The following is a 23,949-nucleotide window of genomic DNA, read 5'->3' on the forward strand; positions in this document are numbered from 1 at the left end:
TTTATCTCTTGGTCTAACCTGTTCACTCCTTTTCTCTCTCTACTGTGAGTAACTGCATCTCTTCTGTCCCTCAGGTCTGGCAGGCCGGGCAAATCCTGCTCCAGACTCTCGCGGTAACGGTTGCCACGGTTACGCTTTCCATCCTCTCTCCCAATTCAAAATGGCCATTTCTCTCTCTTTTCATCTCTCCCTTCATCAGTCTATTTTGCTGTGCAGTGTATAGTCCTGTGGTCAGTGTCTCTACTCTCTTTCTCTCCGTTGTGAATGAGCAGTGCTCTAGTTCAGCTTGCCCCTCCCTCTCCCGTTCTGAATCCCTGTTCAGGATTGGTCCCTCTCTCCAAACCTCCCCACTATACTGTACTTCTAGGGGGGTATTAAACAGGTGGTGATCTATTGAAGAGGCTGTGAAATAGATCAGTCTATGGCCCCAGAGTGCCTATAGTACCCCATGCTGTTCTCCATCATACTGTATTGTACTGTATCATGTTGTTGTGTAGAGTGCTACTGTATGTACCATACTGAGAGAGAGGGCGCTCTGACTGCATTGTTCCAAGCCAGGATTTGGAAAATGCAACATGAAAAATCCAGCATTTACTATTCTTCAAGTCCATGGTTTGACCCAATATGCTAACGCTCCAAACTGACAACATATATTTTTATCCAAAATGCCTATAGATTTTCAAGACGTCAATAGATTTGACCTTGCTTATGTTTTTCAAGCAAACTGTTAAACAGGCATTCTGTAGTATAATTTGAGGGTACTGTTACACACCCCTCTCCAGGACCAGTGTGTCTAGTGTATTCTAGCTAGGTGAATGCTGGGTTTGCGTTGTTGCCTGTGCTGTGGCTTTGGATCCAGGCACAGTGATGTGACAGCCACTACCCCCCACCCTGACCCTGTGATGTGGCCGTGTCGCTGTCCGCGCTGTGTGGACGCTCTCAGGACCCGTCTGTACCTCGGGTCATGACCTTTCACCTCTGTGTCCGCAGGGCCAAGGGCTTCCAGCACCAGAGGATGACCAACGGAGCCATGAATGTGGAGATAGGAAACCCAGCATACAAGATCTACGAGGGCGAGCCAGACGACGATGTCGGGGAGCTTCTAGACTCAGACTTCACACTGGACCCAGACAAGGTAACACACACGGTAATTAAAGCAAGCCCACAAACACACTTACACCATGTGACACACACCTGTACAAGCAAACACACACACCCTGAACACAAATGAGGCAACATGCATCACACACATACTCTAATGTATGTAGTTCATCTAATGGTCCTCCCTGTTCTCTTCCCAGCCCACCAACTTCACCAACCCAGTGTACGCCACCCTGTACATGGGAGCCCACAATAGCCGCAACTCACTGGCCAGCACGGATGAGAAGAAGGAGCTTCTGTCGCGGGGGGATGAGGAGCCCCTGGTGGACCCGCTGGCATAGAATGTCCATTAGCCTGGGGCGTACCATTCCAAACACACCCCTCTTTGCCTTTTAAAGAAAAAAAACGGAAGAAAGAAAAAGCTATAAAAAAAGCGTGAACACTGTATAAAATGTACAAAAATGAAGGACTACTTTTGTATGTGATTGCAGTATTATATTTTGTTCTTTTACAATTCCTCTGGTCAAAAATTAACAAAAGCATTTTGTATAAGATATTTTTTATTTAATTTCTGTCCCTTCCCCTTTACCTAAATAGCCACTACCTCTGTGCAAAATGAAACGGAAAAAGAAAATTAGAAGAAGTTAAAACATAATCATTGGACAATTTTTATTTTTGTATGAATTGTATAGAGAAAAAAAACATTGTTCCATGTCACCAGTGCCAACTGTGTTCATGTTGACTTCGAGCAGGGGGAGGCTAACTGTGTTCATGTTGACTTCGAGCGGGGGGAGGCTAACTGTGTTTGTTGACTTCGAGCGGGGGGAGGCTAACTGTGTTCATGTTGACTTCGAGCGGGGGGAGGCTAACTGTGTTTATGTTGACTTCGAGCGGGGGGAGGCTAACTGTGTTCATGTTGACTTCGAGCGGGGGGAGGCTAACTGTGTTCATGTTGACTTCGAGCGGAGGGAGGCTAACTCAAAGTTTTGTAAGTCGATACCAATGTTGTCTCGATGACAGTTTTGCCTGCAGGAGTGGGTAAGAGAGGAATAATACAGCACGTGTAAAATGTCAAAACCAGATGGCAACTTCAGTATTTCCATATTATTTACGCAGAGGACTATGTTCATGAAATTACTGTTTTCTTCCTTGCACAAACGTAATGTTTTACGGTGTATATACCGTAAGATGTAACGCAGGTCAATATATGTTGGTTTCTAGCATATTCTAAAGGTGTGTAGGGCTTGTGATGATAAAGTAGCCTAATCAAAGTGTTGTTGAAGTGACTGAGGATGAGTGACTGACTGATGTCTGGTGAGAGGGGATGATGTGTTAAACATTCTAGGCTTGCGAATCCTTCCATGTAGTGGGATGTTTGCCCAGTGCCCATGTCACAGCAGGTCAGAGCATACTAAGGGACGGACCAGGGTCTGTGACACCTTTACTGAGAAGAACGTCACCCGTCGATCTGCACCCCTTCAGTGGACTGTGGTGACAGAAAGGAGATGGGAAACACATTTGGTCTAATGTATGTTTTTTCCCCCCCCTGCAGCATTTCTTAATTTGGTTTCTGGCCTAGAGGCTGTCCATCTGGCCCTGTCAGACTGTACAGATGAATCCTTCTAACCTTAAGGAGAACAATGAGATCTGTGCTTTTATAATTTTGGAACAGCTCCCTCTGAAGTGCATTCATTCCTTTCTCTTGCATAGCTTGCATAGCATTTCCCTCTACTGTTTCTCCTTTAGCAGTTCCTGATCATCTCTCGGTCTCCTGTACCCTGCTGCTAGTGCTGCCGTTTTGGTCTCTCTGACGTGTCTTTAAGCTCAGCCGCTGTCCCAAAATGCTGCTTCTGTCAGAAGGTGATCAGCCATATTTTAATGCATGTGAGAAATAGCAAGTGTTCAAGTAGAATAACAAATCCTTATTTTGCTTACCTGTCAGCAAGTGTTATTTGATTTAATCTGTCTCATTTATTTTTGTTTTCAATTGAAAGGAGAGAAGTACAATCATTTTACTTAAAGAACATTTTTGCAAAATCAAATGCGTTTTTGATTAGTCCTTGTTTTATAATGAAAAATTACACAGCTTTTATAGTACAAAATGCATGGAGGTTCAAACTTTCTTCTGGAAAGAGAATCATGTTAAACAATTTTGCTGGAGTACTTTACAAACTAAATAACAGATTGTTATAAATAAAACATTTTAAAACTGTACAGAAAACAATCAGCTGTATTTTGTATTCTTTCAGTACCTTTTTTTAAAGTGACCAGACTAACCTAACTGACTTCCCTAGTTGCGTTTTCATATCTATCTACCCTGGATTAGATCTGGCATATTGTGGAGGATATAACAATAGCAAGTTAACCACAAATTGAGATCAATGTTTTAAATGTACTTTTTATTCTCATTACCAATCAAACAAAATGCATTGAGTTAATCATATACAAGAAGTGATTCGGCCTTCACTAAGCCAAACTTTTCAGTTCCAGCAAGTGTATCCATTTATCTTATGAGAGAACACCAACTGGTTATTATAATATATTGATTTCAACTCAATGTTACTATTGTGTATTATCTTGTTAGATTATTCTGTCAGTGCTTTTAAATGTTCTACGCATTCAAGACATTGTCATAGTTCACACGTTAACTTGGATTCAAGCATCTTAAAAAATTAACTACCAGTATACCAATCAAAACTAAATTCCCCAAAAAGTTTGTTTAGACAAATGTATTGCTTAAAAAAACTATCTTGACCAAAAATGTCCCCGAACTGAACTAGTCCTTTACTCTATCTCCAGGATTGTCTTCATTCGATGCCTTTGGCCTTCAGCTCATCCTTCACTCTTCTCAGGTAGTCTGGGTCAGGGTAGCCGAAACTGAAGGAACACAAAACACACATCTTAAATCAAATTTATCCTCCAATTATCCCCTGGTTAAAATCTCATGAGGGATCAATGTTGTTCCACTAGGCAGGGTACTAGTAGGCACTTAACCTGAATGATGTCAATGGAAAATATAATTGTTAACGGTGGAGAAATTCACTTAGTTTGAAAAAAAAATCAGTCCGGAGTTGAGCACGTAAAGTGAACTGTATGGCCTCACAATTTGCAGGGATGAAATTGAGACCCAAGCTATAGGCTTCTATAGTGCCGACCCTGCCGAGTTGATTTATGTCCTTTTAGAATGTTTTAATTATATGCCCAGGTTTAATTTTGCAATTTGTAGCCACTATCTGGAGCCAGTCAGTAATACTTGCATACATTTATAACTGTCACTTTATTGGTTTCTTCAATTTATATCATTCCGCTTTCATGTCTGTGTAGTGGTTCCAAAGGTTTGCTAGCATTATTGTATCATATTAAGCTAATGTTGTGCTATAATTTGGGACATGTAGCCTATTTGAATCATTATGAAACTCGAACCACACGTAGCATCTTATTAAACCTGGAGCATGGTTCACGACAATTGGACCATTTTCACAGTACCAGGATTAGGGTAGATTTATAGGACTATTGTTCAACCCCTACTGTACACTTTTTCCCACCTTCAAGTATTTAATGGACTTAAATATGACAACTTTCAGGATGAATCAAACCACTTATTTACCAATACAGTGCCCATAGAAAGTCTACGCCTCAACTTTTCACATTTAATTTTGTTACAAAGTGGGATTGAAAGATTTAATTTTTGTAATTTATCTACACAAAATACTCCATAACCTCAAAGTGAAAAATGTCAACACATTTGTACAAATTTAAATAACTTATGCAATTACTATTTTAGTTTTCACCACCTTTGTTTAGGCAAACTTAAATTAGGTCCGAAGTCAAATTTGGCTTAACAAATCACAAGTTATGTGGACTCACTGAAATAATAGGGGTTGACATGTTTGAATGACTACCCATTACTCTGTCCCCCACTACCGTTCAAAAGTTTGGGGTCACTTAGCTTTTCTTTCAAAAACAAGGAAATTTCTAATTTTTTTTGTCCATTAAAATAACATCAAATTGATCAGAAATACAGTGTAGACATTGTAAATGAGGATTGAAACTGCAGATTTTCTGGGGAATATCTACATACTGTAGGCGCACAGAGGCCCATTATCAGCAACCATCACTCCTGTGTTCCAATGGCACGTTGTGTTAGCCTTAAAATGATAAACTTGGATTAGCTAATTGATCATTAGAAAACTCTTTTGCAATTGTTAGCACAGCAAGGAATAGCCTTCATTTCTCAGAACAAGAATAGACTGATGAGTTTCAGAAGAAAGTCTTTGTTTCTGGCCATTTTGAGCCTGTAATTGAACCCAGAAATGCTGATGCTCCAAATACTAAACTGGCCTATGTAGATATTCCATTTAAAAAAAAAAAACTTTTTTTTAATCTGCCATTTCCAGCTACAATAGTCATTAACAATGTCTACACTATTTCTGATCAATTTGATATTTTAATTAACAAAAAAGTGCTTTTGTTTACGTGACCCTAAACTTTTGAACGGTAGTGTACATCTGTACAGTCCCTCAGTAAAGTATTGAATTTCAAGCACAGATTCAACTACAAAAAGACCAGGGAGCTTTTCGAAAGCCTCATGAAGAAGGGCAGTGATTGGTAGATGGGTAACAATAAATCAGACATTAAATATCTTTAAGCATGGTCAAGTTAATAAATATGCATTAAACCACCGAGACACATCAAAGATGCAGTCATCCTTCTGAACTGAGCTGCAGGACAGGAAGGAAACTGCTTAGGGATGTCACCATGAGGCCATTGGTTTTAAAACAGCTACAGAGTTCAATGGCCGTGATGGAGGAAAACTGATAATAGATCACCATTATAGTCACTCCACAATAAGTATCTAAATGACAGAGTGAAAAGAAAGAATATAAATGTTGCATACATATGCATATTTTGGAATAAGGCACTAAAATAATACTGCAAAAAAAAGGAATATACTTTTTGGCCTAAAATGTAAACCGCACTATGTCTGGGAAAAATCCAGCACAACGTCACTGAGTAACTGCCTCCGTATTTTCAAGCATTGTATGGGTATGTTTGACATCAGCAAAGACTGGATAATTTTTCAGGATGAAAATAAATGGGATAGATCTAAGCACAGGCAAAAAAATCCTAGAGGAAAACCTGCTTCACACCAGACACTGGGAGAGGAATTCACCTGTCAGCAGGACAATGACCTATAACACAAAGCCAAGACCGTGAATGTTCCTGAGTGACCAAGTTACAGTTTTGACTTAAATTGCTGTCTAGCAATGCTCAAACACCTTGACAGAGCTTGAAGAATTTTAAAAAGAATAATGGGCAAAAATTGCACAACAAGTGTGCAAAGCTCTTATGAGACTTACCCAAGAAAATTCAAAAGGTGTTTCTAACATGTATGGATTCAGGGGGTGAATACTTATCTAATCAAGGTAAATTTGTGTTATTTTTTAAATATAATGTATTTCACTTTGACAGAATATTTTGTGTAGATTGACTATTTTTTTTAAATTAAATCCATTTTAATCCCACTTTGTAACACAAAATGTGAATAAATCCAAGGGGGTATACTTTCTATCGGCACTTCGTAAGTAAAGGCTCTCTAAATCTGTTTCTATGATTCATTCATAACTTTCCTAACCATCAAATAAATTTGCCTAAATAATCAACATTAAAAAAAAGATCTACCAGTTGGTGCGGAATCGGAGACTAATATGTACAGTTGAAGTCGGAAGTTTACATACACTTAGGATGGAGTCATTAAAACTCATTTTTCAACCACTCCACAAATTTCTTGTTAATTAACAAACTATAGTTTTGGCAAGTCGGTTAGTACATCTACTTTGTGCATGAGTAATTTTTCCAACAATTGTTTACAGATTATTTCACTTATCATTTACTGCATCACAATTCCAGTGGGTCAGAAGTTTAGTTGACTGTGCCTTTGAACAGCTTGGAAAATTCCAGAAAATGTCATGGCTTTAGAAGCTTGATAGGCTAATTGACATAATTTGAGATGTACCTATGGATGTATTTCAAGGCCTACCTTCAAACTCAGTGCCTCTTTGCTTGACATCATAGGAAAATCAAAACGAAAACAAAAAAATTGTAGACCTCCCAAGTCTGGTTCATCCTTGGGAACAATTTCCAAATGGCTGAAGGTACCACGTTCATCTGTACAAACAATAGTACGCAAGTATAAACACCATGGGACCACGCAGCCGTCATACCGCTCAGGAAGGAGACGTGCTCTGTCTCCTAGAGATGAACGATCTTTGGTGCGAAAAGTTCAAATCAATCCCAGAACAACAGCAAAGGACCTTGTGAAGATGCTGGAGGAAACAGGTACAAAAGTATCTATATCCACAGTAAAAACGAGTCCTATATTGACATAACCTGAAAGGCCGTTCAGCAAGGAAGAAGCCACTGCTCCAAAACCGCCATAAAAAAGCCAGACTACGGTTTGCAACCGCACATGGGGACAAAGATCGTACTTTTTGGAGAAATGTCCTCTGGTCTGATGAAACAAAAATAGAACTGTTTGACCATAATGACCATCGTTATGTTTGGAGGAAAAAGGGTGAGGCTTGCAAGCAGAAGAACACCATCCCAACGTGAAGCACGGGGGTGGCAGCATCATGTTTTGGGGGGTGATTTGCTGCAGGAGGGACTGGTGCACTTCACAAAATAGATGGCATCATGAGGGAGGAAAATTATGTGGATATATCGAAGCAACATCTCAAGATAGTCAGGAAGTTAAAGCTTGGTCGCAAATGGGTCTTCCAGATGGACAATGCCCCCAAGTATACTTCCAAAGTTGTGGCAAAATGGCTTAAGGACAACAAAGTCAAGGTATTGGAGTGGCCATCACAAAGCCCTGACCTCAATCCTATAGAAAATGTGTGGGCAGAACTGAAAAAGCGTGTGCGAGCAAAGAGGCCTACAAACCTGACTCAGTTACACCAGCTCTGTCAGGAAGAATGGGCCAAAATCCACCCAATTTATTGTGGGAAGCTTGTGGAAGGCCACCCGAAACGTTTGACCCAAGTTAAACAATTTAAAGGCAATGCTACCAAATACTAATTGAGTGCATGTAAACTTGACCCACTGGGAATGCGAGAAGGAAGAAATAAAAGCTGAAATAAATCATTCTCTCTACTATTATTCTGACATTTCACATTCTTAAAATAAAGTGGTGATCCTAACTGACCTAAGACAGGGAATTTGTACTAGGATTAAATGCCAGGGAATTGTGAAAAACTGAGTTGAAATGTATTTGGCTAAGGTGTATGTAAACTTCCGACTTCAACTGTATATATTTAGATGGCCTTCTTTCATTGATCCCTATATTCTGAACCTGTTCACTCGATGTATTCTAGTGAGTCCGTTGACAAAATTCAAATTAAGAAGGTGCAACATATTTAAAAAGCGATGGATTAAGATAAATGTACTGAAAACCCCACGAGAAAATCTGTTGGCCAGCAAGTGGGAGGGTTTTCAGCGGTTGAATTAAATTGATTCAGGCAAGGTAGCCACACCTGTAGAGGGCATTACGTGCCTGCATTAGGAAAGTCTGAATACCAATTACTGAGAAGTGTGTAGGAAAAGCGTGCGTAAGTCTGATCGGCCCCTTAAGGTAATGTTGAATACAGAATGTTGATAATCGTATTATATCCATAGTTTTAGATGGTGTACTTTTGTGCCCCTCCATCAGGTCTGGTTTTGTGGTGAATGTCGTTCCAGGTCACACAGTCGTCTGCCCCAGTTGTTCTGGAGGTCCCAACTGTGAAAATCAGCTTCTGATCAAATGCCTTCTTCAACAGCTTCAGCACCTTCTTTCCCTCATTGTTGTCAGGTAGATAAGCTGTTCGTTGAGTCCCGTAAAAATGCTTTCCAGGGTTGGGATGTTTCTTCTGAAAACAGAAAATGTAAACAAAAACTAAAATCACAGTGGCAACAACAAATGGCAGTGTAAGAATGAAAGAGTATTTTGCATGTGGCAAAAATACAATAGTGCATTTTTTATATAATGAAAAAGTTGAGGCTTTTACTGTTTGTTGTCCATGTGGAATATCATAGCTGATAACGATCATGCCACAGTCATGGAATCCAGCTAAGTTGGCTTTGTCAAGTCTCCATGTCATTGTTCCATCAGGCTGTTGTCCCTCCACCATCCCAAATACATCCTTGCATAGTGGACAGATGGCACCCAAGTTTTCAACTGAGCGCTTCAGACATTCTTTACAAAACTCATGGTTGCAGGACAACTTCTCCTTGTCGGTAAATTCATCCATGCATATGGTGCATTTTTCCTTTTCAGCCCCTCCTGTTGCTCCTCCTCTATCACCGGCTGCTCCAGCGCTGGATCTGTAGTCTTCAAGGTATCCAATTTTTTGCTTGTCTTTCTCTTTAAACACAGGCCCACCAAGCTTCTCTTCTAGCTCTTTGACAGCAGGGCCCAAATGCTGCGGTAGGCCTATCAGCCTCCAGGGACCATAGTTTTCTCCTGCCCCAACACAGAGGTGTCGAGAGCGGATTCTCTCCAGCATGTCCCCCACGGTCTTTGCCTGGGTAGTGTCCAGCAGGTAGCAGCTCATTGTTGATGTGGCAACCTTCTGGTAGAGGTGCATGAGAGCTCTGATGGCATTGCTTTCCAGAGAGGCCGCGTGTTGGGACATGATAGGTCTGGTTTTCACACTGACCATGCCCTGAAAGTAATTATCCATGAAAACTACTCCAAATTTACTTTGGATTGCTTTTATTATCTCATCAAAGGCAGTTTTCATCAAATTCCAGTGAGCCAGGTCCATGGACAGCCCATCTGACACCAGTGGGTCCTTGATGTTCATTACAATCTTCTGGGGAATCTCTGTAGATCTCCTCCCAGATCCTCCAGCAAATTCAGAATCCTTCACTGTAGAGTTGTGGCCCACCCCAAAAGCCTTCTTGACTGCCACCATGCTCTGTTTTGGCCCTAATACATTGCACCCATTGGCAGACACATTTATCACCAGCCTGGTCTCTTCGTTTTGGATGCTCTTCAGCATATTCACAAGGTCTCCTGGATCCACGTGTGTCAGAGGGGTGAAAACGCTTTCAAATTCACCTACACACTTCTGGACGATGTCAATGAAGTCCTGAGAGGCTTTGGTCGGGTTTCGAACCATTTCCTGCATGTTCTCTTGGATTGACACCAGCACTTCTGCATTGATTTTAACTCCGTTATTTTTCTCTATTCTCTCCATATCTTTCCTGTAGGCTTGGTTTAGGTAAGCAAAATGGATCACAGGGACTTTAACTTCCTCCAGTCCACAGTCTCCATAGGTCTTCATTTCATTTTGAGCAATGATTGGTGCCACTGCTGCACCACCGCTCCCCCACGTCGACTTGGCTTCAGTTTCCTTCATGACCCTGGTCACCTCTGTGTAGAACTGCTCCACTTCCTCAAAGTTCCCAGTCATGGTAAGTGAGTGATGAGAAGAGAGGTACTGATGGAATCTGGTCTGGAGGACAACCTGTGCTTCAGGTGAGAAGCCATTGAGATCAACTCTAGCACTTAAGATAATTGGAATTTTGACCTGGGGGAAATGTTTAAAATAAAAATATTATATATCCATAAGCCTACTTTTTTTTATATTATAATAGTATCAAAATGTACATAAGCAAAGCCAATGTTGCATTACATACATCCTGTGGAATGGGTGATGGTGGACGAACATCTGTTGAGCTCAGTTTACTCTGAGGTGTTTGGGTCCAGAGATTTGATGTTGGTGCTGCCCTGTGAAACGTCACAGTAGCGTTTATCTTGCCCTTGTCTTTGAAGGTCATCTGTGTTGGCCTCTGCTTCAGAAGAACGTTGAGGTCTTCAGAGGTCAGAAAAATATGAATTAGACTTAGTCATGCATTATGAGCATCATTAATTAATCTTAGGTATTTCAACATGTTTGATTTGGGAACAGGAAATTGTCATATCTAACTAACTTAGTGAGCCCTGGGTATTAGTTCCCAGTCTCAGATAAAAACATGCCAGTTGGAATTTAGCCAAGAACACAAATGTTTCTCTTAGAAGCACCCCAATGGTTGAGCTTATTTTCAGCCTTTAAAAAGGGGTTTCCATTACTGTACTTTAAAGGGGAATTCCACCACATTATCTCCAGCACCTAAAAACGTGGTTTGAAAAATATATGTTGTACTTCTTGATGTCAGAGTAGGATTTTTAAAATATTTTTTTACATTTGTTTAGTGCTTTTCATTACGAAAATAATCTCAATACACATTCAGACCTTTCTTTTTAACACAGAATATAGAAACACGCTAATATGTAGACACTGGTGAGGTGTTGAAGATAATGAATATGAGGTTGAAAAGTGGTGGAATTATCCTTTAAGTTTGAATGTTAACCTGATGAGGGACAAATCTTGACCTCTGCCCAGGATCCGTTGTCCAATATATTTTGCACAGAGCATTCGGTTGCCTTACTACCACCACAGCCTTCTGTTCTCTTAATATCACCAAATTCCTTATTGAACCATGACTGGAGAGTTCTCTGTAGTGTAGAATGCCATCTTTGTGGAAAGTTTTTTTCAGTCAACTCCACAAGGACATAGACTGTGGCCTCATCAGGAGGTGCTGAGGGCTGCTCTCCCCCACTCTGCTCCTGAAAGAATAACTGAGAATGAATTTTGATTCACTTGGCTTATCCAGTCCTAAAGGGGAGCTGTATCACGGTAACTGATTAGATAAAAGATGATAATTACACCTGGCTCCTAAGACCAGAAATCAGAGACAATAACTGTAGCTTAAAGTCTACACCAAGTTTGAAATTCTGTAGCACATCCTAAACCTGCTATATATAAACCTGCAAAACATTGAATAATTTGGGAGATAACAGATGAAATATCTCTTTGCGATTGTGTTGCTGTAGTAGAACCAATTGCTCCCTCAGCAGAATCCACATCGATTTCATTAAAATCAGACGGCTCAAGCTAAAACGAGTGGAGAGATGATGTGCACGCATGATTAAGTCGCTTTGGATAAAATTGTTTGCTCAATGGCATATATTGTTATTACATTTTAAATACAGGTTCCAAAATATCTGTCATTACCAGAGCTTCAGAAGGATTTACTATTGAGAAATATGAATTATACTACTATGAAAATATAAGGGATTGTTTACATTTGTACCGTTCATTTCCACCCACCCATGTTAAAACATTTACTGAATTTTAAATAGAACATAACTAAGATTGACATTGGATCTGTCCACAAACAGAGGTGCTGAGCGATGCTGCCCGTCAATGTTCTCATTTGACCAATACAGGTGCTAAAACATAAATAAGGATTAACATGTTCTTGACCAAACCTTCAATTCTGACTCATTAACTTTAGGATTCTTTGTAACTGACAACATAAAATCTTAGGCCATTATCAGAGGTTTATGAAGACAATTTTATGAATGAGAGATATTGATTTAACTATATAAATGACAATATTGATCATTCTAGTGAATGAATACAGGTAACTGCCAAGATAATGGAAACACGAGTAAATGAGGGATACAAATATTGAAAGCAGGTACTTCCACACAGGTGTGGTTCTTGAGTTAATTAATAATTAACATCCCATCATTCTTAGAGTTATGTATAAAAAATGCTGGGCAGGCCATTATTTTGGCTACCATAGGATCACAATGCCCCCATCCACAGAAGATTGTAATGAACATCAAAGACCCACTGGTGTCAGATGGATTGTCCATGGACCTGGCTCACTGGAATCTGATAAACTGCCTTTGATGAGACAATAAAAACAATCCAAAGTAAATTTGGAGTAGTTGAGTATTAAACTCAATCTTAACTTTGGTATGTAACCTGACTGTAGGGCACAGTGGGATTCAATGAAAAACACAAGAAAAACTGAAACACACAAGACATTGTAGCGTAATCAATAAGGCTGATAAAGCTTGGGGTCCTCCAATCAAATCCTCCCTTGTTTCTTAGGAAAGACTAAAACTATTCTTATTGTACAAGAGAGCATGTCTTAATGAGAATTAAGTTGTTTTTATTTGCTCTATTTTTCAGTTGTAACAAAACATGTACTGTTTTGTTTGTCTGTCACCCCAGATGCTGATGAACTGACCCCGTCACTTGTAGACTGTAACTGTCTATCATGCTGTTGTCCACTGGAAACCAAGGAGTTGTCCTCCTGGCTCAGAGCAGATGGAGGTGAGACAATATGGATTTTAAATCCTCAACATGAGGTTAAAGCTGCCCAATATGAAAAGTGAGGAGAACAAAAACATGGTCCAGAATACACCACGCACTTTTGATAGACTTAAACAGCTGCAAATTATCGAGATATCAAAGTGTCACCAACAAAAACACTAGGCCTATAGCAAATGCAGCATATGGCATACATTTTTCTCTTGCAAATAGCACTTTTCGGTTGTGCTCAAATCATGCAATTCTGAGAGCAGCATTTACTTTTCAATGCGAAGCAAGAAGCCTAATCAAGTCCTCCATGACAACAAAATCATTAATTCGTTTAATCTGTTTTTCTTTTGTTTTTTGGGTATTGCTCCAGTAAAAAATGTTTGGGGCTAATCTATATTTCCAAATCCTATTTGCGAAGATCAAGGTGTATTTAATTAATTGGAATGACTGGAAAGCTGACACAGTTTTTTATTTATTATGTAAAGATATAGCCTAATCATATTATTATCTGTAGTAGAAAGCAATGGGTTAGAATAAGCCTACATAACCAAACCATAAAGTAAAATGCAACATCCATTTATGGCCAGCTATGTAAACTCTAACATTGATTTATCCTGCAAGATGTCATTCAATTGGTTATATTCATTTTTGTCCTCTTCTACTGCCTTTTAAGTGGGTTGAAATTTATTGGGATGAGTCTTGTCCTTGAGGCAGAAGTGAGCTATTTCCGCTAGAGGGCCAGCTGCATTATTTTTTTTAAATAAGATGTTTTTTGAGTCTTAAAGGTTAGGGTTAGGCATAAGGGTTAGCAGTGTGTTTAGGGTTAAAGTTAAGGTTTAAATCAGATTTTATGACTTTGTGGCTGTGCCAGCTAGTGACCACTCTGCAAAGCTGCATCCAAAACAAGATTCATGATGAAAAATGCTAACCTGCGCCTCTTAAGGGGAAAGTAATCTAGAAGTAACAAAGTAATCTGATTACATTACCGCATTTTGGTAATCCAGAAATTACATTACTGATTACAATTTTGGACAGGTAACTAGTAACTAACATTTAGAAAGTATCCTACCCAGCCCTGCGGCAGCACTATCACTAGACCAGCCCCGGGATGAAGAGTGGATCTTAAGTGGAGATTTAACCCTACTTTGTGTTGTTTACTCTAAAGAAAACCCAAAATCTATACAAAATCCCCTTGAACTCCTACAACTCCATACCTTGTCATTCATGCTGATGACCCTTTGGGGATGACCAGACACATACGGTTGTGGTTGCTTTTGAATCACTTGTCCTTGGTTAGGGGGAGGATGCTCACTTGTTCCAGCATGATGGGGCTGAAAGATATAGTGGAGTTCTGTTATTTTCCCATCATGATACACCTGTGCCTTCCAAAAAAAAACATATCCCATGAATAACCATTGATTTAAATCATTAGGTTTATGCCCACCTTTTGCTGGTCTGAGTATGGTAAAAAAAAACAACAACTTTAGAGTATTAAACTCAATCTTAACTTTGATCTGTTACCTGACTGTAGGGCACAGTGGGATTCAATGTTTCCTGCCAATTTGAAAAATGGACTGATCCAGGAGCTGCAGGAGTCATACTGACATGTCCCACATGATGGTTGACTAAAAGGGCTGACTGAAAAACACAAGAAATTGTAGCGTAATCAATAAGGCTGATAAAGCTTGGGGTCCTCCAATCAAATCCTCCTTTGTTTCTTAGGAAAGATTAAAACTATTCTTATTGTACAAGAGAGCATGTCTTAATGAGAATTAAGTTGTTTTTCTTTGCTCTATTTTTCACAGTTGTATCAAAACATGTACTGTTTTGTTTGTCACCCCAGATGCTGATGAAAACTCACCCCATCACTTGTAGACTGCAACTGTCTATCATGCTGTTGTCCACTGAAATCCAAGGATTTGTCCCCCTGGCTCAGAGCAGATGGATGTGAGACAATATGGATTTTTCATCCTCAACATGAGGTTAAAGCTGCCCAATATGAAAAGTGAAGAGAACTACAACCAACATGGTTCAGAATACACCGTAGCCATACTCACAGTCTCCATGGGCTCATCTTCTGACATGTTGATTTAGCTGTTCGCTTCACCATTCAACACTGGCCTTTCACTTCAGCCTGCTAGAATGACACAATCTCTCTAGTAATCTCATTCATAACAGCTTTTTGCAAAACAACATTGATTGACATTATTCGATTGAACGTTGCACTGCGTTTTCATAAATTGTTGCAGTGGAATAAATGTAATTAGTCTATGTTAATAGCCCTGCAGGTAGCCTAGTGGTTAGTGTTGGGCCAGTAACCGAAAGGTTGCTAGATCGAATCCCTGAACTGACAAGGTAAAATGTGTCGTTCTGCCCCTGAACCTACTGTTCCTAGGCCGTCATTGTAAATAAGAATTTGTTCTTAACTGACTAGCCTGTTTTTTTTTTAATGGTTGCGCAACGTCACAGAAAAACTCACTTTCGTTTCACATGCTTGACGTCAAGCTTTTTTTCCGTAGGCAAGACAAAGAGTTAGTGAACCTGTTTAATTGCTCAAATGTCATTTCTTACCGTCAGTCTACGCCTCTTACTCCAGCTTTTATTGAAGTGTCAAGATGATGCCATGGGTTCCAGATCGTGAAAAACGATCTTATTTGCATCTGGAATAAGCCTCATTTTGCTTTTAATGTCTATTGCCTCATTTGCCAAAGAAACTCAGGGGCGCTTTCAATAGAACGCAATGTTTTGGAACGTCCAGAAAGAAATAGTCTATGTAGAACAAACATGCCTCTGACTAGAAAAACAAAACACCTACATTCGTGGCATGTATGTCTGCAGCGTAAACAATTAAAGCTGTAGTTTTTGGGCGACCAGAACAAATTCCCATAGAAACGCATTTATAGATCTGTCACTTATTCTGTTCTATGTGCACTATTTATATGCTTCCCGTACTTTTTGAAAATACAATGTTTTTAGATAGGATATTCACAGCGGGTTAACTGGTACAAAGATTCTCTATGCTTGTTTTGTCCATAAACTGAAAGTAGGCTAACGATTAGAATTTTAGCAACCACGAAATGGCGGAGCGATTTCTGGATAGTGCACCTTTAACATTTGGCAAATGAACAGGGCCCAGAAAAGAGAGCTTTCGTGATAGATTAAAACATAAAAGAAACAAACTATTGTTCATTTAATTTAAATCACAGATTCAATGGGTATGAAAAAGGCAACTTTACATGAACTGGTAATTCCGAGGCAGTTTTTGTTTTAATATTATGCTACAGCTATGTTTCATTTCATTATTTTGCCAGATGGGCGGCAATGTCGTTAAATAGGCTACTTACCAACAGTCTGTCTCAGCTTTTTATGTTAAGTAACAACATCAGCAAAAACGAAAGTCAAACGGCGATTCTTAATGCAACAGTAGCTGGCGAGAGGCACTCCTCTCCAATACGTAAGAGGGGGAGTGTCGCAGGCAGCCATCGTAGCCTATGCGAACAAAATATAATTCATGGTTTTAATAAGCTTACTTGTCATTTAAGATACATTTCATTTGTACAGTTTATTACGTTGTGTAGTGCACGGTCTGACCTGCATCACAAGGATAGGCTAGTCTAATTGGGATATGAAAAAATTAAATGTAGTTTGCACGTTCTGTCTTTTCATACATTGCCACACTGGCTGCTAGACAGATAGAATTCCGGCGCACCCGATTAGACTACAATCACCCCATTCTAATCGGGTGCGCGGTACACAGCAGACGGGATAGGTAGGTAATTGTTGATAATTGGATATGGAGAAGGGAGAGTCGGTCAAGGATCGATTCAGACAAGGTGGTAAATTGTATGACAAGCGACAGTTTAATTTAAGAGTAAAGATATCTGGTACAAGCGTATACGGACTCGTTCCTTTAGCTCATAGAGAACCTCCAGAAAAAACCCCAGATAACAGAATGCATAGACATTTTATACAACACAGAAAGTAGGTTGAGTCTGGAAGTTCTGGTCCTTTGGTTGGTTCTGGACAGGTTGTTGTCTTCTCAGATTGGTCCTGATGAGCTGGGCGTCATCCTTCTGAGTCTTGTAGCAAAAGTTCTTTGTTACCAAATGTTCAGCTAAGCAGGAGATTTTGTGTGTGCGTAGTCAGCCCTCTGTCCTTAGGAGAGTACACTTATGCCCTAACCTTTTGAACCTATATCCCTATTCTGACGCATATTCTGGTTTTGAACTATTTTGTCCACTATCCCGTTATTTAAATAAGTCTCTATTATGGATCACCAAGATATTGAAAAAGTGTTGAAAACGCTGAAATCATCATTAGAAATAAATGGTGGAAAGATGGAAAGGAATGGAAAAATAGGGGTGAAAAACTATACAAAGAATGGATAGAAGAGCGCAGCATTGCCGCGCCCACTGGGCTCCCAGTCGACGGGGAGCCTGGTAGAATACTGGAGACACTGAAGCGAAGAACACAAAAGACCATTTCAGAGTGGAAAACGGGGGGAGGGTTACGAAGGGGTAAACTTAAAGATGCCATGGAGAAGGCAAAACTAAAGGAGGCATAGGGTTGGCTATGCTGGAGAAACTTTTTGCCTACAACGCGGGAGACTCGGGTTTGTATCTCAGCATATGTACCTATAGACTGAAATTCATGATTATTATTTACCTATTTATTGGTTTTGCCCGGAAGGATACGGTTGTTAGTGTTTATTTAAGATATAAACTTAACGTTTTAATATCTTGTTTATGTTAAATTGAAAGACTAATTCCTTCCAGAATAACAGTGAGGCGATTTCGATGTGATACGTTGTGTTGCCTAAATGATCGGCTGGAATAATGTATAGAGACTGGAGTCATATTTAAATGACTAAATCATAGAAGACAGTTAATAACGGAGAGATACGATAAAGTTGTGCCCATCGGAATGTTATTATTCTTATGGATTGACTGACACGCGATATAAATTTATCGAGGTACATGGTGTTTTAAAAGTTGGAGTAGAGAAAGTTGGAAAGCAAGCGGAGCTCGGTTTGAGTAAAGGGTAAATTGCAGGAGGCAGGTTTGGATGTTGCTAACTAACGTTGTGATATCATTGAGTACTAACGTAAAACTGTGTCATAAAGTAGAATACACCATAACGGTACTCAAATTGATTTAACAGTTGTTCGGGTACAGCCGGTGGAGCTGATTTTATGTTAAAGGGACAGTGCACATTTATCACAGTTGTGTGTGTCTATTGGCAGGGTATTCCTATCAAGCATTTTGGGGAGACTGTTTGAAGAGAGACTGAATGGGTTTTAGATATAACCATTAAGGAAATTTAAAACTAGTGATTTGAGGGAGTACAATATAATTATTTTAAACGTTTTTAGGTTTTGTTTGTAGTAAACTTTTCAGTTTGAGGGGATTCCCATGTTTCCCAGCGACAAGATATCTTAAAGGGATACACTCACATATGGAATATTAGAAGTTTTGTTTTCTGAATTTTCACTAAATACGTGAATTTTTTAGATAACGGTTTCTTTATTTTGTCTAATATAGTAAGGAACACTTCATTGAAGTGGTGGTATGACTTATGACTTCTATCATAACTTTCCATTGTGGTCTGATCAGCCTCATTGGAAAGCCATTTGGATGGAGAATCTAAGGTCATTGGTAATACTGAGTTTAAGGTAATTTAATTCAACAAGGCGGTGAAATTAATATTATAGTGTTATTATATTTTCATTAGATGAATAAGGTGAGAGAATTAGTTAGGATACGTTTCAATTATGGTAGACTCATGTTAAGTATTTGGAACATATTTTAAACCAACAGGGCAGGAAAAAAGATGAAGGTAGAAAAAAAGTGATTTATAAGCGTTAAATTTAATTATGAAAATAAATATGTTGCAGTTCTTAGGGATGGTAAATTACTTTAGATAATGGATCCCATACTATGCAATATATATTAAATAATTGATGGGACTGATTTAAGATTAACCCAGGTTATTGTTAGATAAAATACAGTGGACTCTTGAAGGAGAGATTTCATTAGTACAGAAAGCATATGATATGGTTAGCATTCGTTTTGGCCTCATTTGATCATTAGAAGATTTTTATTTAAATAGTATAAAGTGGACGGGGATATATGACATCTGTGGTGATTCAGGATTATTGGTAGGATCGAGATAACCTTATGTAAGGACTTTAGAAATTGCCACCATAGACATGTTTTTTCCCCCCCATGAGTTTAGATAAAGCCAAACAGTGAGACACTTAGTTAATGTTTGGAAACAACACATAGTTGTTACTGACTGATATGAGAAGAGCTACAGACAGATAGGGGAAAGGGCAGACAGAGGGGCCCTCCCCGCACTGCTGAGACCTTGAAGGTTCGAGTGCAGAGAGGAGAAAGTTTAGAAGGGGGGCCTTGACAGAGAATTGTTAGATTTGCGCCAGTATTGATACAAGGGCGGAGCCATGTATCAAAAGGGGGCTGGAATAGGGCACTTTGTGGCCTATTAGTTAATAATAGTAAAAAATAAAATGTTTTATATATATATAGCGTTCCCAACTTACTTGGCAGACACGAGTATGGTAACTGAAATATTAGGTCAAGATATTATCCCTAGAGTTGTTTTACTAGGATAATAATGGAGGACATTCTAGCTAATCAGATAGAACAAATAGAATGACAGAGGTTCTAGCAGAACACATTAGAAGACTGTTTATTAACCAAACCCTTATGTCCAAGATTTTATGCACTACAGGTGAATTACAGGAGAAGGTGATGCATGCAATCCAGTCCATCAGGAGAATAGGTGGAATGCAGCCCCGTTGGGAGGGGCCATACCAAGTATTCCTGGTGACAGCCTTTGCGGTGAGAATAGCTGAAAGAGCTACCTGGGGGCATATCACACATTGTAGGAGGGTAAGACACACTGACACTGTCGAACAATCACAGGGGTAGGAGCAGAACCGGAACCAACAGGGTACTGGGGGCCAACTCTCTACTGAAGATTCCCTTATACCCGACCTTTCCCCGCTGTGAGCGTTCATAGAAGTGAAAGTGCGGCTTGGCCTCTGGCTGATGATGTGTTCTCTGGGAGAGGGTGGGGCTTTACAGGAGTACTGGTCGTCCTGAGCTGTCTGATTGTGGGAGCCATATTCCTGATACACCATGGGCCCCCCGAGAAGGCGAAAGAGGGTAACCTGACCCATAGTTTAGACGATGAGGATTTTGTATTAACCAAGCATGTGGGATCACTTAATCTGGATAAGCAGGGAATAAATTGAGATATTTGTGGAACCAGGAGAATTGAGCCAAAATGTTTGGTTTTAATAACACCTGTATATAAAAGGTGCCAGTGTACTTGTGTAATGGGGGAGGGTGTCCGTATTGGGATTACATGATAACTAACGTTGGAAAATTGTGGGAATGGAGAAGAGGTTATCCATACAGTATAGGGGATGTCTCCAAAGTAGATAGAATGTCCATCTTATGGGACGGGGCTGGTAGTACGCAACAACCATGTAAAGGTGATGAAATCCTACTAACCATCAAATCTATTAAGCTCTCCGATACAGGTACCTATACCCTGGGATTGGAAAGAAACGGGGCTGATACGATGGGGATGTTTACCATAACAGTGCTGCCAAAACCACCACCAGTTCCAACCGGACGGAGACAGATCCAGTCGAACCGCTCCACCACTCCAGGTCCAACTCTAAATCCACCAACTAAAATACCAAACCCAGTACAGGTAATTAATGTTAAGGATATTACGGACAGCGATCAATTAGGAATAGAAACGGGATATGACGGGAGGGAAAATATGTGGTTGGCAAATATGAGATATACAGCCAAAACACTGAGGAGGAAAGACTGTGTCATCTGTGGCCATGCTCGGCCTGTTCTGGCAACACACCCATTTGCTTTAAGTGACGGTGATGGGTGGATCTGTATATTGGAGGGATTTTACCATGTTAAACTAAATTCAACTCTGTGTAAATATTTGAGTCTAGTGTTCCCGGAAGTTCCTCCCCAGAAGGCCCCGTGGGGTGTTAAGGCATATGAGGGAAACTACAGCTGCATCACGGGAACAGGTAGGGGTGTGGACTATGGGCGGCTGCCTAAGGCGGATTGTACCAGTAATGTAACCATTAATGCTACCTGGCCGGTAAAAGGATTGAATCAAACTAGAGGCGTTGCTGACGTATGGTGGATATGTGGACCAAACAGGCGCTTAATTCCTATTCTTAGGGGTGACTGGCAGGGTACGTGCGCCTTAGCCTGTCCGATAATACCATTAACCATTATTGAAGTTACAGCTAACCAACTTCTAGGATCCACACGGGGGGGCATGCGCGTGACCAACTCATTAGGAGACAGAGACGCGATGCGCCTTGGTCCGAGGGGACAGACAACATCCATACCAACCTGCTGGGGGGTGCCGGTAGGTGTCCAAGCCTTGAGCAGAAATGATGGTTTATGGCATCTGTTACCCTTTATCGGTCCAGCAATTGTTGATGCTAAACAGACCTCCTGGATAAATTATATTTATTATAATCAGCAACGTTTTGTTAACTATACTCATACGGCACTCACAGGTATGGCTGAACAATTGGAGGCTACCTCTAGAACTGCCAGGCAAAATAGACTAGCCCTAGATATGATCCTAGCCAGTCAAGGTGGGGTCTGCAAAATGTTTGGAGAACAATGTTGTATCCCTAACAATTCTAGCCCTGATGGGAGCATTTCAAAAGCTTTAAGTGGTCTGGATAAACTATCAGTGGAAATTAAGGGTTTGGCTGGGGTGGAGGAGGAAGGACTGTTCTCCTGGTTTGGTGAGTGGTTCGGTAGGTACACAGCATTGGTGGTTACTGGATTTCTGACCCTAATTGTTGTCTTTCTTATGTTAATGTGCTGTGCTGCCTGTATTATCCCCTGTTTGAGGAAATCTTTTACAGATTTTGCTGAGACTGCCTTAGCAGAGGATAATCCATGGTTTGCTGTGAAAAAAAGGCTTATTTTTAGTTTAATTCATTACTTTTTGTTTCACAATATATCCTTGTAATCTTTTGTCCTGCATGTTGTCCTACCTTATGTCAAGGTTTAAAGTTCCTGGGTGACGGGTAGCCAACCTAGTATCTGTCAGGTGTAGCAGGGTGGACTAGATGGTTTTTATTCTTTATACAATAAAGGTGTGTTTCTTTTAATCCTTGTATTCTGAGTGACACCCTAAAAGTGTGTCAAAAGGGGGAGTCGAAAAGCAGCTTAGCATATATAATTTGTTGATTTTTTCTTTGTTGATTTTTTCTGTTTTTCTGCCTGTTTTTTCTGTAAAAAAAATAAAAATAATAATTAAAAAAATAATAATAATAATAAACGTTATTGTTTTCATGAAATGCTATTAACATATTACTATGCTGTGACCGCTGAAATAAAGGATAATGAGTGACACCCTAGGGGTGTCAAAAGGGGGACTCCTAAAAATCCCTGTGTTACCTAATATGTTACTATGTTACTGAGAATGTGTTCCGAATGGTCATTAAAGGTTTAAAGTTCCTGGGTTTATCTACAACCTGGTATGTATGTATCGATCATTGAACTTGATGGTTTCTGTTTTAATTTACACCTAATTTACACCCACAAGGGGTGTAAAAAGGGGGATTGTGAGGATTGAAAATATGCTTGGCCTATAATGGGGGTGTCTGTGTGTGTGTGTGCTGGAAGTAACATTTTGCCCCAGATAGTGTGCTGAGAAGCTGTGGTTAACCTTGAGCGGGAACAGATGTTTTCTATGCAGGGGTAAATAGCTCAACAATGTTGCAGAACTGTCTGTGTTAAGTGAGGACACGAAAAACAGGAACCAAGCTTGGGACCTCAGTTTCTAGGGTGTGGGCGCGTAATCTACACAGCAACAACGCCGGAGCGCCTGGGGCTGGGACCAGCCTGTGCGCCAACGATAGGTTGAGTGAGTCTAGACCACGCTCAGCCTCTACTTTGACAGGCCAGCTCAGAAGCGGGAACTAACTCTGTCTTAGTATAAAAGAAGAACTCTGTATTACTCCAGTCAGTTCTCTGTTCTGCCCTGCGTGGTGATACAGTGAACCCGTATATACGAAAATTGCATTTACCATTTATCGCTTGAGTTTAATAAAATACTTAAAGTATATTCGGTGACTCTGAATCACATTTTATCCTGATACCAGATTTGATTGACGCAACCCTTGACAATGTCCTAATATGAAGGCAATATGATAACGGTGGCTAAATGCCAGAGGTGATGAGCCATTAAGAGGAGTTACTATGAGTATGACGTAAGGAGGACAAATGTATAAGAAGTCTGTGTCAAGATTGGAAGGCAGTTGTATTCATGATCCAGCTCGGCTTTTATTATGAAGTAATAAAAAGTATATTTGAACTCACAGGTTCCGGTATTTGCGAAGTATGATTGACCAAATATTTCCCAAGACATATGCTTTCAAGGTTTCATCCCTTTATTTAACTCAATTGATTTTGCCAGCTACGATTGGTGTTGTTCATGGTGTTCTACCTGGATAAATATAAATTACTACTAAACATAGTTAGCGTTTATTTAGACAGAAATGTTGAAAGGCTTCAAATTTAAGAAAAAAGTTTGTATTTCCACTATCATTACA

At 39.9% G+C, this 23,949-nt stretch overlaps 3 protein-coding genes across 10 annotated transcripts in view; 2 read left to right on the forward strand and 1 right to left on the reverse strand.

Annotated features, from left to right (window-relative positions):
- Positions 1–3,325, forward strand: part of LOC129846683 (low-density lipoprotein receptor-related protein 1-like) — a 168,011-nt gene extending 164,686 nt beyond the window's left edge. For 2 of the 7 annotated variants that reach the window (XM_055914578.1, XM_055914579.1), the window contains exons 87-89: positions 75–113; positions 991–1,147; positions 1,302–3,325. In XM_055914578.1, coding sequence (XP_055770553.1) covers positions 75–113; positions 991–1,147; positions 1,302–1,442 — 337 coding nt within the window. In that variant the 3' untranslated portion in view covers positions 1,443–3,325. The remainder of the gene's footprint in view (positions 1–74; positions 114–990; positions 1,148–1,301) is intronic. The other 5 variants (XM_055914580.1, XM_055914581.1, XM_055914584.1 and 2 more) reach the window with 3 other exon arrangements.
- Positions 3,326–3,479: 154 nt separating this feature from the next.
- LOC129846746 (E3 ubiquitin-protein ligase DTX3L-like) lies at positions 3,480–16,771 on the reverse strand. 2 transcript variants are annotated; one of them, XM_055914615.1, is made up of 10 exons: positions 16,649–16,771; positions 15,362–15,438; positions 15,166–15,231; positions 14,826–14,942; positions 14,519–14,635; positions 11,497–11,752; positions 10,783–10,958; positions 9,147–10,673; positions 8,791–9,008; positions 3,480–3,978 (listed from the first exon to the last, which is right to left on the reverse strand). In XM_055914615.1, exons 2-10 carry the CDS (start codon positions 15,386–15,388, stop codon positions 3,909–3,911), a joined length of 2,574 nt encoding a protein of 857 aa, XP_055770590.1. In that variant the 5' UTR covers positions 15,389–15,438; positions 16,649–16,771; the 3' UTR covers positions 3,480–3,908. The 2 variants fall into 2 exon arrangements, with proteins under 2 accessions (XP_055770590.1, XP_055770581.1); XM_055914606.1 differs by having other exon boundaries at positions 15,362–15,441.
- Positions 16,772–16,797: 26 nt separating this feature from the next.
- Positions 16,798–23,462, forward strand: LOC129846758 (uncharacterized). The gene is made up of 2 exons (XM_055914623.1): positions 16,798–17,916; positions 20,055–23,462. The coding sequence occupies exon 2, from the start codon at positions 20,694–20,696 to the stop codon at positions 22,359–22,361; it is 1,668 nt and encodes a 555-aa protein (XP_055770598.1). The 5' UTR covers positions 16,798–17,916; positions 20,055–20,693; the 3' UTR covers positions 22,362–23,462.
- The last annotated feature ends 487 nt before the right edge of the window (positions 23,463–23,949 follow it).

This window comes from Salvelinus fontinalis, chromosome 3 (genome assembly GCF_029448725.1).
Source record: "Salvelinus fontinalis isolate EN_2023a chromosome 3, ASM2944872v1, whole genome shotgun sequence".
NCBI classification, from domain to species: Eukaryota; Metazoa; Chordata; class Actinopteri; order Salmoniformes; family Salmonidae; genus Salvelinus; species Salvelinus fontinalis.

Bases quoted from the DNA above. Each gene is read 5' to 3' on its own strand.
- LOC129846746 (XM_055914615.1), bottom strand. From the start codon at position 15,388: ATGTCAGAAGATGAGCCCATGGAGACT. The intron at 14,943-15,165 runs GTGAGTTTTCAT...TGTGTTTTTCAG, and splicing joins TGCAGTCTACAAGTGATGGG to TCAGCCCTTTTAGTCAACCA. The intron at 3,979-8,790 runs GTACACCATCTA...GTGTTCCTTCAG, and splicing joins CCTGATGGAGGGGCACAAAA to TTTCGGCTACCCTGACCCAG.
- LOC129846758 (XM_055914623.1), top strand. From the start codon at position 20,694: ATGATAACTAACGTTGGAAAATTGTGGGAATGGAGAAGAGGTTATCCA.